General features: G+C 37.9%; 1 protein-coding gene across 1 annotated transcript in view; it reads right to left on the reverse strand.

Moving 5' to 3' along the window:
• Positions 1–313: 313 nt before the first annotated feature.
• The window catches only part of LMAN2L (lectin, mannose binding 2 like), a 30,871-nt gene continuing 10,333 nt past the window's right edge, over positions 314–20,851 (reverse strand). Inside the window, exons 4-9 of the mRNA XM_044661037.1 lie at positions 18,500–18,582; positions 8,528–8,560; positions 6,973–7,134; positions 6,733–6,847; positions 2,481–2,600; positions 314–2,073 (exon numbers count right to left, since the gene is read on the reverse strand). Of these exons, the coding sequence (XP_044516972.1) occupies positions 1,931–2,073; positions 2,481–2,600; positions 6,733–6,847; positions 6,973–7,134; positions 8,528–8,560; positions 18,500–18,582 (656 nt within the window). The 3' untranslated portion in view covers positions 314–1,930. The remainder of the gene's footprint in view (positions 2,074–2,480; positions 2,601–6,732; positions 6,848–6,972; positions 7,135–8,527; positions 8,561–18,499; positions 18,583–20,851) is intronic.

The following is a 20,851-nucleotide window of genomic DNA, read 5'->3' on the forward strand; positions in this document are numbered from 1 at the left end:
TCACAGCAGGGCTGCCTAGTGCAGAGAGCAGAAACCAAAGATGCTTAAAAAGCTACATAAACAAAACTACCCTCAGAGGAGCAGCTGGGTAGCACAGTAGATAGAATGCCAGGTCTGATGACAGGAGGTATTGAGTTCAAATCAGATCTCATACTTGCTAGCTATGTGACTCTGGGCTAGTCACTTAATCCCCATTGCCTAACCCTTGCCCCTCTTCTACCTTAGAATTAATACTAAGACAGAAAGTAAGGGTTTAAAAAAAAAAAACTGCCCCAGGTAAGAAGAGCACCAATACTTGTGGCCAGACTTCAGATTCAGTCTCATCCATAGTTTTATTAATAGATCTCTGCTCCTAAGCTGTAGGATGTCTTTACCACCAGGACTACTATAAATAACTCCAAACAAAAAAGGAGCCAGGATTTGTAGATGAACCCCAGGCCCTTTCCTACCCTGAGATAACTTCTGTTTGGGACACATTGAGAGTCTCAGGCTCAAACCTCCTCCAAGACCCAGCCCCAAGTGGAAAGGCACTGAGGCATCACCTCATTCTTTACCTGCTAGTCACTTTAAAGAATTTCCTTTGTGATAGATATACACAGAACAGCATGAAGGCTTGAGTCCCATTTTGGATAACACTTTGAGCTAATAACTAATATCAACAAGGAAGAAAAGGCAGATGACACCCTAGCAAATGAGACAGCAGAGGAGGGTTTACAGAGAACAATTCTCTCGATACTTAATAGCTTAACATTCCTCTGAGGGCAGATGAATGGGGTTCCATATTCCTAGGAGTAGTTCTTGTTTAGCAGTTGTTCCCAATAATGAAGACAAATTTCCTCCACTTATGAGTGGCCCAGCTTGGGCTGTGGGAAAAAGCCTTCATATTTTCTGAACATTCATAGTGAAATCCAAGGAATTACCACAAACCCAAAACATGCAATTTAGCAATTCCTGCAAATCCCAGAGCAGCTGTGAGGGCAGACTAATAGGAGCTGTTGGATATAAAAATCTAAAGCAGCTGGGCTTTTTTATACTCTTAAGGAAGAAGTATCCTGAATTCCAGCCAGTTCATCTGCAAATTGACCATTCTCTGGCAAAAATGTTCCAAGGAATTATAGGTAGATAGCTGGGATCACTGCCAGACCACCAGGTACACTCAAGATAGACCCATAATTACAGAACAGGATGGAAGACTGAGGTAAAGCCACACTGAAACAGAGAATATGCTCAACCTCCCAATCCTTAGGGAAATGTCAATGAAAAGCCCTGCTTTCTTGTAGTTCCAGACTTCCAGTCACCCAGAGTGAATGAGGCAATGAAATCTGCTTCCAACAGGAAAAGGACTTGGAAGAAAGAGGGGACCTGAAGGAGGAGTGGGGAGGGACAGGGGAAGAATCTTCATTTATTTCTAAGAAAACCTCACTGAAAAAAAAAAAAAAAAAGACAGTCCAAGCCACAACAAAGATCAGTAAATAGATGGCTGGAAGTACTAAGGAGTTGTTGATTTCTAAGAAGAAATCTCAGTGCTTTGGGAATTTATAAACTGAAGTACAATTCCCCTTTTGCTTTGGCCTTCAAGGTATCCTGTGCTATAAAATTTTGGCCTGTGATTATGATTTCACAAAAACCCTAAAGAATACATTCTTCCCCACCCTTCTTGGCTCCCAGGTGGCAGGACCTCAGGGAAAGGCACATCACAGCAGCACAGTCCCCATTATGAATGGGGTTCTTGTCCCAGAGTTAACATCCCCACAGAGTTGTATGGGAATGAGTGGCAGTGTCCCTGGGTTTGAAGCTCCAGTTAAAAAACAAAGTCAAGGGCTCTGTTGTTTGAGACGGGAGAAGTCCTCCTCCTGGGCTGCATGCTGGGGTCAGTGCTTCTCACCCAGTGCCTAAGGGTTATAGCCACAGCGGTGGCAGCCATGAGAGCTCAGTAGAAACGCTTTCGACTCTGGTCCTGCCATTTGTTGTAGACAATGATGCCAATGACAAGAGCAAACACAGCAGCCACCAGAGAGAAGAAGACGATGAGGAAGAGAGCCAGGCCACTTAAAGGTTCCATTGGCAGTGTAACTGAGGAATCATAAGCAAGAGAGAATTCCGTCAAGACCAGTAAAGCAGAGACAACTCAGACAAGTAGCAGTAAGGGCACTTAGCTATTATTCTCATTCCTGACTTTGTTTAGGAATCCAAGATCTAGGTTCTCCTCTTTTTAGTTAGCTCCATTTCTTCTCCTAGGAACAGAGAACCCTAGCCCCTCTCTACTGTCTAGAGTGGCATCATAAGGATTAACTAGACAGTATTTATGAAGTATTTAATTTCCTTGGAAGGAAACTAGCCTTGGAATAGTTTTAGAAAGGAAAAAGCTGAAAGTCTTCACTGCAGGTGCTACTGAATCTAAGCCCTCCCACCTCCAGAGCCCCATGCATTATTAACACCTCTTTTCTCCCACATCATATTAATTTCCTTCATTTCCTCACCCTCAGGCAGCTTCATATTGTCCACTGAAGGCAGAAATACATCACGGTGCAGCTTTTCTTCTTCTGGAGTTCGCTCTACTGTCAGCTCAAACAATTTCAGGGAGATGATATCATGGTTATCTAATGAGAGAAGAGTAAGAAGGATCCAAGCCACTTCAAGGAAGATAAGAAAAAGACAGCTCCCAAAAAATACTCCCCAAATAAGGCATGCTTAAGAAGCCTGATGGTAAGCCATTAATGGAACAAGTTAAGTAATGTTGTCTCTAGAGATAACCCTTATAGAATGTGGCAGCTTCCTTTTGAATCCAAAATGGTAGAACTGAATTCATCAAAATCCACCAAAAAGGTGGACTAGAACACTTCTAAGGTCCTTCCTCAAACTCTGAAATCTCATGATTTTACAATTATTTACTTAATTTGTTCTGTCATGCAAAATTCAGTGCTCATCCTGCCCCACCAATATTATTTATCCTTGTCTATCTATCACAGGGGCTCTTACTTTTTTTGTATAATGGATCCTTTCTCTGAATAATGTTATTAATAAAATACATAGAATTTTTTAAAAATCCACCAAAAAGGGAATGTATCTGAATGGAGGACTGGAATTCCTGGCATGTCAATAATTGATATGACTCCCACTGTTGCTATGGCTGAAAGAGGCTTTAATAAACGTCCAGCTGGGCAATAACTCATCAATGAAGACAAAAGCCACTTAATCTGCTGGAACTAAAACTCTAGAGCAGTGATAGGCGAACTATTCCCCGTGGGCCAGATCCAGGCCATAGTTTGTAGTTTGCCCATCATTGCCTTAAGCAATTCCCTAATCACTACATGTGGATGTGGGGGTGTAGTGATTAGGGAATTGCTTAAGACAGTGATGGGCAAACTATGGCCTGGATCTGGCCCATGGGGAATAGTCTGCACATCACTGCTCTAGACTATAAAACAGAATGAAAAACTAGGCTAACCAGATGACAAATAATACTACAATGCAGTAATCATCAAACTGATTAGATACCAGTTAAAAACTAGAGAGATAAAATCAATGGAATAAATTAGGCTCATGGCACATAGAAGTTAACAAACTTCACAGACCAGTGAACCTAGATCTTGGGGTAAGGACTTAATATTGGACAAAACCTAGGAAACTAGAAAGCAGTCTGTCAAAAATTAGGGTTAGACTAACACCTCAATAACCTCCCAAATGTATGCATGACCAGATGGCTGAACAAATTGTAGTATCTGCTGGTTATGGAATACTACCTGTGCTCAAAGGAATAACGAACTGGAGGAATTCCATGTGAACTGGAAAGACCTCCAGGAAGTGATGCAGAGTGAAAGTGGAAGATCCAGGAAAACATTATACACAGAGATGGATACACTGTGGCACAATCAAATGTAATGGACTTCTATACTAGCAGCAAATGCAATGACCCAGGACAATTCTAAGGGATTTATGAGAAAGAATGCTACCCACATTCAGAGGAAGAACTACAGGAGAGGAAACACAGAAGAAAAGCAACTGCTTGAACACATGGGTTGATGCAGACATCATTTGGGATGTAGACTAAATGACCACCCCAGTGCAACTATCAATAATATGGAAATAGGTCTTGATCAATGACACATGTAAAACCCAGTGAAAATGCATGTCAGCTATAGGGGAGTGAGGGGGGGGGAGGAGAGAAAGAACATGAAACATGTAACCATGGAAAATTTTTCTAAAAAAATAAAAAATAATTTTTTAAAAAGTATTGTTTATGGGTGTACAATAAAACCAACTCTATCAACTCTTATTTGGGTCTTTAAAGAGGGGCAGCAGGTAGCCCAATGGATAGAAGGTGGAGCCTAGAGTCAGGAAGACCAGAGTTCAAATTTGGACTCAGACACTTATTAAAGCTGTGTGACCTTGGGCAAGTCACTTAAATTGTCTGCCTCAGTTTTCTCACCTGTAAATAGGGATAAAAATAGTACCTATCTCCCAGGATTGTTGTGAGGGATCAAATGTGAAAACAATTGCAAAGTACTTAGCAGTGTATTTAGCACATTATAAGTGCTACATAAATATCAGTTATCATTATTATTCAAAAAGTACCTATTAGCCATATTCCCATTTAGATGTGAATTTTTTATGTCTTCTAATTTCACTTATAATGAAAATGGTTCAGTTCCTCTGATACAGACCCAATTTGTTGATCTTTGTTCAGTGATTTCATATTTAAAAAGCAGAAACCATTAATTTGTATAAGATCATTTAAAATTTATGTCATTTGGGGGCAGCTGGGTGGCTCAGTGGATTGAAAGCCAGGCCTAGAGACAGGAGGTCCTAGGTTCAAATCTGGTCTCAAACACATCCTAGCTGTGTGACCCTGCCCAAGTCACTGAACCCCAATTGCCTAGCCCTTACACAGTATTGACTACAAGACAGTAGATAAGGGTTTTAAAAAGAAATGTCATTCTTGCCACTCTCTATCCCCTTCTTTTTTCCTCTGACATTATTATTGCTAACAGGGAGTTACAGAGGCCTGAGGCCTTTTTAAAATTTTTCTTTGTTTCATGGACTGCTATATGATCATTATAATAATAATGTATATTTACTTGGATTGATTCTCCCCAATCTGTTGCCAAAATGATACCTGAAACCCTTCTAGGTTGCAAAACTTTCCAAAAGTCCATTAATAACAGCAATATTGTAATGATAATCAAGTATGAAAGACTTAACTTCTCTATCAATATAATCATCTACGAAAAAAAAAATTTTTTTAAACCCTTACCTTCCATCTTAGAATCAATACTGTGTATTGGTTCCAAGACAGAAGAGTGGTAAGGACTTGGCAATGGGGGTTAACTGGCTTGCCCAGGGTCACATGGCTAAGAAATGTCTGAGGCCAGATTTGAACCTAGGACCTCTTGTCTCTAGGCCTGGCTCTCAATCCACTGAGCCACCCAGTTAACCCCTCACAAAAACTCTAAAGAATAAAAAATAAAAAAAAATCCTATTCACCTCCAAAGAGAGAAACTAAGTACAAATTAAAGGATTTTTTTTTCCAAGGTTTTTTTTTTTTTTTTTTTTGCTAATGTGGAAATGTGTTTTACATGACTCCATACGTATAATGGGTATTGTATTCTTTCCTATTCAAAGGGTAGAAGGAGGTATAGGGAGAATTTGTAACTGAAACTAAAAATTAAAAATCAAATAATTAAAAAAAAAACAAAAGAACCTGAGCTTCTAAGACATAGCCTTTGACAACCCAGCATCACTGTCTTGCCTCTAACAGGCACCAAAACAGGACCTTCTTAAAGGTTACAAGGAAAAAGAGGAAGATGTGCACACAAATCCTGGAGAAGAGAAATCAAAGACAGAATTTAGAGGAGAATCAGGCAAGTTTTATGTCACAGAAACCAAAATAGATTTCAAGGAAAAGACTATACAAAAAATGAATATAAAAGTTAAGATTCATCATTTAGTTACAAAGAAGAACATACCAAAGAGCCTAAAAGAGATAATCTTATGAGAAATGACAGGTCAAGAATACTGTTAAGTGTTGCAGAATTGTTGTAGATACATAAGCGAAGAAAATAGCAATGAAGTTGGCAAGACGGATATAAGTCATCTTTAAGATAGCAGTGTCAGTAAAATGGCAGAAACAAGTCAGACTAGATCACAAGGGTTAAGATGAAAATGAATCGATAGCAAGCAGAGATAGAGGAGTGGATATATTCAATAGGAGTTCAGAGGAAGGGGGGAAGGAGAGAAATGAACATTAACTAGAATAGAAAGCAGAATCAAGTGTATCTTTTTGGAGAACATCTAAATACGTTTGAAAGTTGAAGGGAAGGAGCCTTTGAGGAAGCTAATGTTAAAGAGATAAATTATAAGAGAAAAGACCTAAAAGACCTGGAGAAGAATGTGTTCAAAGTACAGATGAAGGGATAGATTTTAATAAGGAAGACAAGTCTCTTTGACATAATCAATCTGATTATCAAATATTCCTTTACCAGGAATAATGCAAACCAGGTGAGATTTCCTAGCCTCTCCGAATGGTCAAGATTCATCCAGGACCTGAATTACCAGAGTCACCTGAAACTGAACTGGCCTCTGGATAAAGAAAAGCAAGCGAGAGGAAGAAAGGTCTGTACTCACCTCCCCAAATCACATGCTAATTTGGACTACTTTCTTAAAAACCTCATCAAGATCTGGGTATGGAGACATGACCCAAATTTATGGAGAAAATAATGTTTCTGATGGTACCTGAGAGATCCCCAGTGACAGAAGAGGTGCCAAAGAAGTAGCCCCGAGGCAAGCGGACTCCAGGCACATCAATGCAGTCCCTCCATTCATGTTTGCCATCAATGTCCAGCATAATCTAGAAAAAGACAAAAGAATGAATAAAGGGTCCAGCTATGAAAAAACAACAACAACATAGAAAAAGGAGAGATATAGCCCACACTTACTTTCTCCAAAGCCAAACTGTCAGGGACGGGGACTCACCGTCAGGCGCCTTTTGACATAGCGAATCACCAGGAAAGTATCATGGTTGAGATTTCGAACCATAGCTGTGCAGCCACCCAATTCCGTGGGCCTCCCATCCCGCTCATGGTCATAGCTGAGGGAGCCATTGCTCACCATGGCTGAGACATATGGGAACACTCTCTAGAGGAACAGTGGGGGAAAGAGCAGATAACCATATTAGCACAGTTCTTTAAAGAGTACATGAAGGCAACGTGTGCACAAAGATACCCAGAAAAATGAGAAATACACATGAAAGCATCAGGAGCCATACAACCTCATAGCAAATAAGGAGGGCAACATCATAGTTGACCTCTCCATTTCCATGCTTTAGTCAAGCAATCAAGGAACAGACTTCTGCTCTGAAAGGAAAAGGTCATCCCACTGCATGACACTCAGTTCAACCTGTCCCCAGTCTGGAATGGATTTGAACTGGTGGCAGAGAATCTCTCTGAATCTTCAATCCTACTGGAGCTCCCAATGGAAAAAACCACTTCAGACAACATTGCTTTGATACTTTGTATGCTGCCAGAATGTGACTTATGTTTTTATTTGTGTGATTTGTCTTCCTGACTTAACAAACTCCTTGAGGATAGGGATTGTGCTTTATGTCTTTTGGCATCTCCAATCTACAAGTCTACTACAGTGGCAAGTATCCAAAAGTACCTGACAGTTGTAAGAACAGTTACTCATGGCAAATGGTTCTCCTTTAAGATGATTCCTTCCAGGGGGCAGCTGGGTGGCTCAGTAGATTGAGAGCCAGGCTCAGAGATGGGAGGTCCTGGGTTCAAATCTGGCCTCAGACACTTCCCAGCTGTGTGACCCTGGGCAAGTCACTTGACTGTGACCCCCATTGCTTAGCCCTTACCACTCTTCTGCCTTGCCAATACACAGTACTGATTCCAAAACGGAAGGTAAGGGTTTAAAAAAAAAAAAAAAGATGATTCCTTCCAACTTTAATACTGGAGAATACAAAACAGGTTCAGATCTAGAGATAGCACTGGTGTTGCCGAGTTATTACTGTTTGACAATATCTTATTAATGAAAACTCTCTGTTCTCTCAATCCCTTTTAAATCTTTCTCAGAAATAATTCTACCCAGAAGACTTCCCCACAGCGTGTTAAACACTGCCAGATTCCTAGCAAATAAGGTGCATTCCCATCTATTCCATTCTCTGACCTCAAAAAAGTTGAGAAGATGCCATTAGCTTAAAGCTCAAATAATCCAACAAAGATTTCTATTAGCAATTCCTTGAATAAAAGATGGATGGATGCACACTCCAGAACAAGGCAAGTCTGGAGATGGAGAGAGGCAGGGATAATGAGATGGTTACAGGAACATAAAACATGCTGTCTTTTATCTGATAAGCATCCCAGCTGGAGCTTGATGTCAAAAGTCAACATGCAGGTTTGTGCCTCAAAACAAGGCCAAGGATTAGTGGCACCTGGTACACTAACACAAATTCTATACAAGACCAAATGTGGAAGGGACGTACATGGGGATGAGGGATGAGAATGATGGGTCAAGAATTGAGTACCTGGACTCCTGGAGAATATCTCCTCTTCTGGGCCTGGAGGGGTCCAGCAGTTATTACAAAAGAGAGGGCATAGAATAGGAGACAGGGTCAAAAAGAACTGGCCACTGAAGCATGGTGAGATTATGGAGGATGAGTGCCTTAATCTCAGCCCTCCCCCCACAGGAGACTAAGGGATTCACCAACACATTCAGGGAGTACAAGAGAGTCTAGTCCCCTCTACTAAATCTTAGAGGATCAGAAAGTCTGAAGCCTTGTTTAGAGTACTTCCGCACTAAAGGAAAGGACTGAAGTTAAGCTGAATTATTCGCACATTGAAATGTTCTTTATTCTTTTCTTTATCCTACTGATTAGGTTCCAGTTTTTGTCTAGAATACAAGAATTCCATAAGAGTTTTTTTTAAAACTGTTATCAGCAAATTAAGTCCAAAAAGACAGCTCTTTACCCAATCATAACTCTGATTACCATCATTCCATCCCATGCCACCTGCAGAAGGATGAAGTTCAAGTTGATAAAGCAATCATGGCAGATTTAGAAAACTATCAGGTACACAGCTTCGATTCAGAAAAACTGTCACGATTTTGTGACTATGTAGAAGAAACTGGATTGAAAACTTGGGCCCATTCCAGGAATGATGGAGCAAGGAGTAAAACTGGAAGTATCTAGACAAGGGCAGAACTGGATTACTTGGAATTAGAGCATCTCATCCCCATGGTATACAAAATCAGTTGAGAGTCTCCAATGATTCATCCAGGATTAACAAATGGGAGGATCACACCAACCATTACTGTCTGTAAGGTTGATCTAACATCTAAAATATCTGGTTCAAGAAAGTGGGTTCTATGATTATATGGTTGGGTCTAATATGCTCTAGTATTCTCATTACTTCATCTTAATCTGTAATCATAGAGTTAATATGAAGACTTCAAATGTTACCCAATTCACTGAAACTAGCTAAGAGGTCTGATTATAAAGAATATACCACTAATCCCTTTCATGATATAGTTTGGATTTGTTGCTCTATCTAGTCTGATTTTAACTCCTGTTAATAGGATGTAGGGTCAAACTGCATCTAAAAGCCCACATATGTAATTACACTTGTGCAGAAAAATAACTTGCCCTCAAAAGACTCACTGACGGGCAGAGATATCAGGCCTAAAGGAGCTCAGAAATCCAATGAAGTGTGGTAGAGTATTTAAAACCTATAAAACAGAGATCTCAGGTCATTTAAACATGACAAAATTATCACTAGACCTGATTCTTCTGCCTACTCTGACATGGATAGATCCTGTTGGGATTGCATTACTCCAAAAATTCCTTAAGTCAAACTTCAAGGATCCCTGTACCCTCTACTGGAATTCAGAGAAAATTCAGAATGATATATAGCTATTGGCACATATGAAGAAGTATGAAAACAAATAGTCACACAGATGAAAGCAGGAGCATATTTCCATAGGGATATAGGCCATTTTAAGCAGAAATGATAATAGAAAGGACAAAAATCTGAAAGTGGATGCTGCTAAAGAGTCAAAGGCTCAGGAGAATCACATAGCTGAAATGCAACAGTCTGCTGATAGGCACATATGAGTGCATATAGGTCAATGTACACATTCATATGTCTGTGCACATATGATTGAGAATAATGGATACGTATGTGTGTGAGTATAGATGTCAATATATAGATATAGTAAGAATGTATATACAGAAGCATTTTTGATCCTAGTTTTTCTTTTTTTCTACAAAGAAATTATTACTCAAGTCATTGGACAAGTCAAAGAGCAGTTTAAGTGTGCAGTAGAAAATAGTAATAAAATGTTTATTCATTTCTTGATCTGTAAGAACTAAAAAGAAATCCTAATTTAGGTCACAGTGATAGTCTAGAGTTTGGCAAAGCTAGTGAGCTTGGTTTACTAGGAACCTTGAAAGGTGACTGTTTTTTTATTTTGGTAATTTCAATAGAAACGTCACCTCTTTTCCCCATGAAACCCAATATATGTTAAAAATATAGAGAGCATTTCTTGAAATTAGCAGCATATTTTTATATTATAATATGAATAATCCACATAAAAACCAGGTAGAGCTATACTTACAAACACTGTTATCTATGGGTACTAACGGTCACTCATAATGTAACAATTAGAATTTTTTCGAGGAGAATTCCACAGCCTATCAACGTTAAGTAACAGTGATAATTAATATGCCTATGATATATGACTTTGCTAATAAAGGAAAATGAGAGGCATTCTCAACCTTATTTTGGTATAAAGGGAGAAAATTAATGATTTTCATTTGACCACAACTCTGAAAAAAAATAAAGTATTAGACTGACTAAGGAAAATAATTATGCTGGAATCCTTGACTCTGAACTCTTATGGAATGGGATGTGAGTTGGACACAGAAGAAAAAATTCATAAAGAAAATTATCTCAAATGTATGTCACAGAGAAGGTGAATGCAAGGTGTTAAAAAAAATGGCATTCTGGTTTGAAAACTTGGCAAAAAATGTTTTTAATTCAAAATTATTGTAATTTAGATTGTATAATTGGAATCTGTTACCCTAAAAACTATGATCACCAGCAAAACTACAATTCCTAGAACCCCACTGACTTCCTGTAGTTACGTGCTGATGTAGACAGGATAAATTGGGTGGAGTTCCATGTCTAGCAGTCTTTTCCTTCCTCTTGGCCGCTTTGGCAGAGCGGGCTTTTTTGAGCAGGTAGAAAATTTGGTCATGTGGTTCTATTTTGTCAGATAAACTTTAAAATATAATACTTCGAGTATTCAACTTTAATTTAATTCTTACAAAATGTTTTAATTTAAAAAAATTAAAGCACTAAAAATGAAATTAAAAGGAGCAAACTCAGAGGACAGTGATATAAGGCAATCTTCCCTATTCAATACAATGGAAAGCAATATGGAAAAATTAGCTTCATATTGAACAATTTTTGCCATACTACAATAAACAAAGTAGATATATAACCTAAAGTAGAGAAGAATGAAAGGAAGAGGAAAATTTTTAACTAAGTGAAGGATAAAGGTTATCATAAAAGATAAAATAGGAAATTTTGATTACATGAAATTAAAAAGCTCTTGTAGGAGCAAAGTCAATACAAATAAAATAGAAGAAACAGTTAACTAAGGGGGAAAATCTGTGTAAATATCTTTTTGATAATCCAGATAACTGGAAAATTAATTCAAATATATAAAATTATGATACAATGACAAGCAATCTAGCTCAGCTCTAAATACTCCAGAAAACATTAAGAAAAAATACCTGATGGGTCACCTGAGCAACAGGAAGAGGATTAGACATTTTCTCTGATTACTACAACCTTTTAAATCTCTCCAAAACAAGAATTTATGCCCCCAAATTGAGCAACTTCAGATGTCTCCATGATCTAGGATACCCAGAAACCAAAAGAAGGGTTAAAAAAAATCCCCATGAAATAATGCTCACTGACCCTGAGTTCCCTGACTCCTCCCTAACTCTCGTGCTACCTGCAGTGAGTCTGCTCTAGCAGACCCAAGGACATGATTTAAGCTTACAACAACACTTATCCCACATCTAGTCCCCTCCTCTCCCCTCCTTCCAGAACTGTGGATAACCCAGCTCCAAGCTGCAGAAGTTTGTCCAGACCACATAGCACCAGCATACAAAGTTCTGAATTGCCAGTACCAGGACATATACCTCCTTAGCACTAATGTAGCAGCTCTCTGAACTGTTAAGACAAAACAGCTCTTACTAAAACACACAAAAGACTTGTACAGATTCAATTACGAAGTACTCCTTAAAGAAATAAAGAATAAGGGGGCAGCTGAGTGGCTCAGTGGATTGAGAGCCAAGCCTAGAGACAGAAGGTCTTAGGCTCAAATCTGGCCTCAGACACTTCCTAGCTATGTGACCCTGGGCCACTTAACCCCCACTGCCTAGCCCTTACCACTCTTCCGCTTTGGAACCAATACTGTGTAATACTGATTCTAAGATGAAAGGTAAGGGTTTAAAAAAAATGATACATTAAATAACTGAAAGAATATTCAGTGTGCATGGTTAGGCATTGCCAATATAATAAAAATAACACTATTACTAAAATTAATTTAAACTTTTAATGCTATCCCAATCAAATAACCAAGGAGATACTTTATAGAACTTGATAAAATGATAACAAAATTCATTTTGAAGGACAAAAGGTCTAAAATATCAAGGAAAATGCTGACTAAAATAAGAACAAAGAGGAAATAGCACTTACAGATCTCAAACTCTATTATAAAGCATCAATCTCAAAACTATCTGATATTAGTTAAAAAATAGAAAACTAAATCAATGGAATAGCTGAGGTAAGGGAAAAACCAGAAACAACTAAACTAAATAACAGTTTTTGACATAATAGAAAATATAAATTACTGAAAAACTCCTTATTTGAATAAAAATTTCTAGGGGGAAAAAAACAGGCTAGAATAAGATTTAGACCAATAACTTGTATCACACATAACATTACAAATGGATACATGACCTTAATATTAAAGATCATGTTATTAAAAAATCAGAAGAAAAACAGATGATCTATCTCACATCTAGAGGTAGATATACTCTTAACCAAACAAGAAAAAGAGGCAATAACAAAAGATAAAATAGTTAACTTTAGTTACTTGAAACTGAAAAGTTTCTACACATACATTCATGCACTTGGGATAAGAAAGAAAATGTTTCCCTGGGGAAAAATCTTTAATCAAATTTTTCTGATAAAGATTTGGTATCCAAGATAAAGGAACAATTAGTAAATATATGTGAACTGGAATGGCCTCCAGGAATTGATGCAGAGTGAAAGGAGCAGAACAGGAGAACATTGTACACAGAGAAAGAAAAACTGCCATATTCAAAGAACTGTGGGAGGAGAAACACAGAAGAAAAACAACTGCTTGAATACATGGGCTGTTGGGGGTATTATTGGGGATATAGACACTAAACGATAACTCTAGTCCAACTATCAATAATATGGAATTAGGTCTTGATCAATGATACATGTAAAACCCAGTGGAACTGTGTGTCAACTAAGGGGGGGATAGGGAGGTTTGGGGGAGAGGGAAAGAACATGAAATATGTAACTATGGGAAAATATTCAAAATAAAAATTAAAAACAAATAAACAAACAAACAAATAAATAAATAAATGAGTGCGTGGTCCAACTGTATGAAGAAGCAAGTTTCAAAAGAACTGCAAATACAACCACATGAAAAAATGCTCAAAATCACTATTAATAAAAGAAAAAGGGGGCAGCTAGGTGGCTCAGTGGATAGAGAGGCAGGCTTATAGATGGGAGGTCCTGGATTCTAATCTGGCCTTAGACACTTCCTGGCTGTATGACCTTGGGCAATTCACTTAACCCCCATTTCCTAGCCCTTTCCACTTTTCTGCCTTGGAACCAATACACAGTATTGATTCTAAGACAGGAGGTAAGGGTTAAAAAAACATAAAAGGTGACATTATAAACATGTTAAGAGGAACAAAGAAGAAACTACCTTTCAACTATAAGGATAAGAAAAGAGTACAATGACCAAACAAGAGATAAGAAAGAATCACAAAAGACAAAATGGACAAATTTAATTATAGAAAACAAACAGCTAAAATTAAAAGAGAAACAGGAAATTAGAAGAAAAAGATTTTTGTAGAACATTTTTCTAAAGCTTTTATATCTGAGATATATAAGAAGCTGACTGAAATTTTAAGACTAGCCATTCCTCAACAGATATGTTGTCTAATATAAACAGTTTTCAAAGGAATACATCTAAGCTATCAATACCCAAAAGAAAAAATGCTGCAAAATACTAAAAACTGGTGAATGTTATAGCATATAATAACATCTCTGATTGTACTTGACATCTATCATATAAGAAAAAATAAATACATAAAAGTTAATTTTTATATAGTGCTTCAAAGCTTGCAAAGTGCTTTATAAACATTGTTTCATTTTATCCCCAAACTTGGGAATTGGACCCTATTATTGTCCCCATTTTACAGATGAGGAAACTGAAGCAGACAGTGGCTAAATGACTTGCACTGGGTTATACAGCTAGTAATTAATTGAGGCTAGATTTGAATTCAGATATTCCTGACACCAGACCCAACATCATATTCACCCTGCCACAAAAAAAAAAAAAAGATAAAAAAGGAAAATAACAAGTATGGGGGGGCAGTGGGAAAACAACAATGTTATAAAGAAAAACAACTTTAGAAGACTTGAAAACTCTGATCAATGCAATGACCAACTATTGATTCAAGAAGACTAATGAAGAATCATGCTACTAATCTTCTGACAGAGAGGTGATAGAATCAAGACGCAGAATACGAAATCTATTTTCAGACACAAAGTGGGAATTTGTTTTGCTTGATTATGCATACTAGTTAAAAGACTTTCTTTTCCTCCAAAGCAGGGGATTTGTTTGAGACTCAAGAGGAAGAGGATGGAGTAACAAAAAACAAAGAGGGTCAACAACGCATATTTTTTTTAAATTAAGAAAAGAATAGGAAGACCAGGAAGAAGTACAGATAAGCAAGACAACTTCAAGCTGAATGTATATATACATAAAAAGAAAATTGTACATAAGAGATCTACGGCTTTATATGCAATGCTCATACTCTATTTTTTATATATGGAAATGTCCATTTTATATGGTTTTTAAATTACAAATCAAAATTAAAAAGGATTTCCAGATCTTTCCATCTATGCCACAACTTAACTTTTTTATGTGCTATCTCCCCCAATTAAAGTATATACTCCTTGAGATCAGAGGCTATCTTGTCTATCTGGAAATCAATACTTAGCATCATTTTGCAAATAGTAAGCATTTGATAAACTGTTCGTTCTTTCTCTTTTTTTTCTTTCATTCATTCATCTGTCCCCAGCTTCTTGAAGAGACAGATGAAGTTAAATCCTGTAAAGAGCTATATTTGTCTTTTCAATCAAGCAAAATCTCTTGTCCTAATTACAACATTAACTCTCTAAATTAATACTTTTTAGTTCACTGAAACTTCCCATTTCCATGTAAGAAAATGATGACCATCAACTGATAGCTTTGTGATTGAAAAATAGAGAGGACTGAGTCAAGTACTAATCAGTATTTTCAAAGTACTTTATGGTCCTGGTAATTTCTTTGTGACCTATATAGCTAACAAATAACCCTTTTCTCATTGATAGAGAAATAAAGCTATGAAAGTTTGGGTGATCTGTCCCTATGCCAGAGACAGGCCTTAACTCCAGGCATGCAATGAGCCCTCATGTAGCTTTCTTATACAAGTTTTTGATCATTATTATCTTCTTTGTATTATAACTCCAAAATCATAATAGGAATAGCTGTTATTTATGCAGCATTTTAAAGTTTGCAAAATGACTTGGTATATTATCTCATATGAGCTTCACAACCTTGGGAGGTAAGAGTTATTATTATCCTCATTTTACCTTGAGGACAGGAATCAGCTTTTCTCAGTCATACTTGTGATTTGGTAATATATCATAAAATCAGAGAGCTAGTTCTGGAAGAGGGTCATCACCTCAGATCATTTAGTCCAACTCCCTCAGTTGAAAGATAAGGAAACTCAGCCTTAGAAAGATGAAGTGAGCTGTCACCCAGCTAGGCAGCTGGGGATAAAATGAATGAAGTGCCAGGCCCAGAGTTGGAAAGGCCCAGGTTCAAATACAGCCTCAGACACTTACTAGATCTATGACCTGAGGGGCCAGTTGCTTAATCTCAATTTGCCTCAGTTTCCAAATTGAAAAAATGAGGATAATAATAGCACTTATCTACCAGGGTTGTTGTGAATATCAACTGAGATAGTAACTGTAAAATGTATAACACAGTGCCTAGAACACGCTATGCATTATATAAATGTTAGTTATTAATATCGTCTGAGGCAGAATTCAAACCCAGGTCTCTCTCCTATCTTCACTATGCCACATTTCAGAGTAGAGAAGAAGACAGAAGTCCTGTGTTCTTAAAGAAGAGTCTCAATCAGTGACCTGGGCTGGGGCAGTAGCCTGCCACCAGTCTTCTGTACTTCATTCTACTGTAAGGAAAACTCAGGTCACAAGAGTCTTGAAGTTCATTATATACAACCTATCTGTTCCCCATGTCAGCGGACTTTAGATAAATACATCTTGCCATGAACAGAATACATAGGGGTTAAATTACCTTAATAAGCAGTATACATGAATATAAATTCTAAGTTCAGATAGCAATTATCTATTCAACATAGAAAAGTATCACACAGTGGAAAAAAAACAAATTCTAGAGTCAAAGGGCATGCCTTCAAATCCCTTTGATTAATGCCTGTGTGACCTTGGACAAGTCATTTGAATTCCCTGGGCCTAAATTTCCTTATCTGTTAACTAAGGGAGCTGGACAAGATGATTCCTGAGGTCTCTTCTAGCTCTAGTCCCATGCAGCTTCCAGCAAATTACCAGTATGTCTAAAAAAAGGCAGTCTCAAAATCTCAAGAGGAGTGCTGACCCTGCAGAAGTAAAAATCAAATGGAGAAAAAAAGACCTAAGTAGTTACAAAATAATTCTCGGCTAAAAAAAAAAATCTAAGGAAAGAAATAGTGACTGTTATCTGGCCTGTTTGATATTGAAAATACTGACGACAACCTTGAAAAACATTACAGAAAAGTCAACTAAGTGGAAGGGGAATCCTGATAACCGACTATTAAAAGGACAAGATACATCATGATTTGACTCCCCATGAACTTGGATGGTTTTTTAAAAAAACAGCAGCCCGTCTCAGGCCAACATCCTCAGATTAACCTAGCTTTCTGGACATCACATTTTAATGAAACTGACCTATTTCTTGCTACTACTTGAGCTACAAATTGCACTTCCCACTGCTATACCCTTGGACAGGCTGTCCCTCACACCCAGAATACACATCTTTCCCATCTCAACTTGTAAGAATCCTTTTCTTTCTCAAGGCTCAACTCAGAAGAGTTCCTAAGGAAACTTTTCCCCAAATTATTTCTGCCCAAATTATTATGTATTTGCAAGGACACACACACCCACACGTGCGCACGCGCACATGCTTTATCCTCCCAATAGAATATAAACTTCTCATAGGAAGGAATGTATTTCATTTTATCTTTGTACCTCAAAATCCAGCACATAATGAGTATTTACTGAATGCTTAATGAATGAAATTGAAATTCTACCTTAGAATCCTTTTTCGAGGCTAACAACCCTTCTCATTGGCATATAAAATAACTTGATCCATTGATCCACAAAATGGAGCATAAAAAGTCTACAACTTAACAGTAGATCATCTCACTGCTTTATAACCAAATAAGCCTAATACTAAGTTCTCCCTTTCCAACTTCTACAATAAGCTTTGGTCTTTACTCTCATCCCTACCTTCTTACATTACCCTCTTACTTAGATAATCAGTAAAAAATCCAATTACACTATGATCTTTTTTGCCCCCAATATCAGGCCCAATGAGCAGATATGGACAAATCTATTGCCTGATGCCATTTATAGAGAGCTGAAGAACCCTGAAGAACAATTTTCTCAACTGCCAGGGTTATGTAGGCTTTCATATGAAAGATAGGAGTTGCTTCTCCACTTTGAGGATATGAAGATGGGGACAGAAGCAAAAGAGAAAAGATCATTCATGTTAGTTTATACCTGAGTGCATGCAAATATAGACAAAGCATAGTTATTAATGAAAGATAAATAATAGTTAATAAGAACTATGAAAAACAGTTCACATGTGAAATGTAAACAATCGTGAATACATAAGAATAAGAAGCCCCCATCTACAACCATTAGTCCTTCTCCTTTACCAAAAAACAATTTCTAAAGCTCAACAGACTAAGCAAATAAGGTAAATCATTCTTCATCCATTCATTTTCTCAAACCTTTGCCAATCAACTTTCCTAGGGAATAAGAATTATGAAATCAGTAGCATCAAAACATGTTTTGCCACTTGTCCTTACCTCTTGCTGTTTTTCCTCATTGGGATAGGTGTCTACAAAAACTCCCAGTCCTACAAAGTTGTCCTTGCTCCCAAAGACAGGCCCTGAAAAATGAAAAGACAGAGATTAATCAAAACATGGTTATGAATGCTTTAAAGAATACCTCTCACTCTGGAGTGGGAAAAGGGAGCTGAAGTGAGCCTCATGCTTTCCTTGGAGAGAAAAGTCAAGGAGCAAGAGAGAATGGGACCCGAACCTCATTTAGTCCTACAGAAGCTCCCTAAGATACAACCCTGCCTGCTAAAGATCCCCACCAACTTTACAGACTTCTGCTTCAGAAACACTCAGGGAAGACTATTCCCCAAAGAGAGGGAGGTGAATTCTCAAATTCTAAACTGTGAGTTTTTTTATTCTTAGAGGTTAAACCAAGTTAAGCCTTTCCTCTACTTGAACCAGGGTCACATAAACAACAAGATGGCAGGCTAGATATTTTTTCCAATCTCCACAACCTCTCAGAATTCTCTAAGGCAGAAATTATGCATAAAAGATAAAGCAACTTCAGCTGTTTCCATGGACTAAAATGCCCAGAATCCAAAAGGCAAAAAAAATTCCCTCAAATCCAAAAACTGTCACTCAATCAGCACTCCTCCCCTGCCTCTCACATTCTCACATGGTAGTGAGGCTATACTAACAGACCCAAGGACATGAAAGAGTCTTACATGAAAACCCATGCCTGCGCCTTGTTTCACCCCCATCCTCTACTCCTGCTCCCCCTCTTTCCAGTGCTATAGAGATCCTGGTTCTAGGCCACAGAAATTGGCTCAGACTTTGGTAGTCAACTTGGTCATAGTCCTTGAGGAAAAAAAAACCTACTGGGGGCTACAACCCAGATGCATCAGCGCTACAAAACACTGAATTGTCAGTGCTGGTTTTGCAGGCTCTAAATTGATAATACCAGTCAAAAAACTAAGAAATAGAAAGAGTAGGACACATCACTGGGATAGGACATGGTGTGTGTGAAGAACTATGCAGCATTCCATTAAGCCTGAGGAAAAGAGCACAACATCCGGTAGAAGCCAGTTCTAACCACCCAAAGGTAAGCTGAGGCAGAAACCTAGGTTGATGAACCATAAATTGTTCCATTTTGGAGAAAGCTGAGATAATTTTAGAAAAACACAATCAAAGGGGCGAAATCAGAAAATGAGTAATTAGGAAAATAAATGGGGGTGGGATGTGTTTTGAGATTACCAAAGGTTTCAGGAAGAAGAAATCTCAAAGACCTTAAATATAAACAAAGAAATCCAGGGAAAACAGTACTAATAGAAGAATATCTAGTAAACAAGTCCAGGCATCTCTGAAAAAATACTACAAAATGAAGGAAAATGATCCATCTTCTTAGAAACAGTAGCAACAGTGGTTCTAGTTCTACAAGAGGAAATCACTGATTTCCTTTCTGACTTAGTTTTGTTAAGATTATTCAGGAGTTTAAAAAAAAAAAAAGTTGGGAGCAGCTGGGTGGTGCAGTGGATTGAGAGCCAGGCCTAGAGACAAGAGGTCCTAGATTCAAATCTGGTCTCAGACACTTCCTAGCTGGAAGACCCCAGGCAAGTCACTTAATCCCCAATGCCTAGCCCTTAACCACTCTTGTGCCTTGAAACAAATAATTAGTATTTATTCTGAGTAAGGATTTAAAAAAAAAAAAAAAAAGCAAGCTTCTTCAGGGTAAGCGACTGTTAGTATTGGGCTCTTCCCTTACCTTTCACCAAGCTATGAGGTGAAAATCTGTACTTTCAGAAGTCAACATGCCGAGTGGTAGCAAAAACAAAACCTAGAAGCTATTAATGAATAAGTCTGGGGCACTGATCAGGCCATACCATTGCTAGGTTGGTACCCCAAAGAGATCATAGGGAAAAAGACTTGTACAAAAATATTTATAGCCATGCCTTTGTGGTGGCAAAAAACTAGAAAATGAGGGGATGCCCTTCAATTGGGGAATGGCTGAACAAATTATGGTATCTGTTGGAGATGGAATACTATTGTGCTCAAAGGAATAATGAACTGGAAGAATTCTATGTGAACTGGAATGACCTCCAGGAAGTGATGCAGAGTGAAAGGAGCAGATCCAGAAGAATATTGTACACAGAGCCTGATACACTGTGGTAGAATTGAATGTAATGGACTTCAGTACTAACAGCAATGCAATGATCCAGGACAATTCTCAGGGATATATGGAAAACGATGCTATCCACATTCAGAGGAAGAACTACAGGAGTGGAAACAAAGAAGAAAAACAACTGCTTGAACACATGGGTTGATGCGGACATCATTTGGGATGTAGACGCGAAATGACCACCCTAGTGCAACTATCAATAA

The sequence above is a fragment of the Gracilinanus agilis genome, chromosome 2 (genome assembly GCF_016433145.1).
Source record: "Gracilinanus agilis isolate LMUSP501 chromosome 2, AgileGrace, whole genome shotgun sequence".
NCBI lineage: Eukaryota > Metazoa > Chordata > Mammalia > Didelphimorphia > Didelphidae > Gracilinanus > Gracilinanus agilis.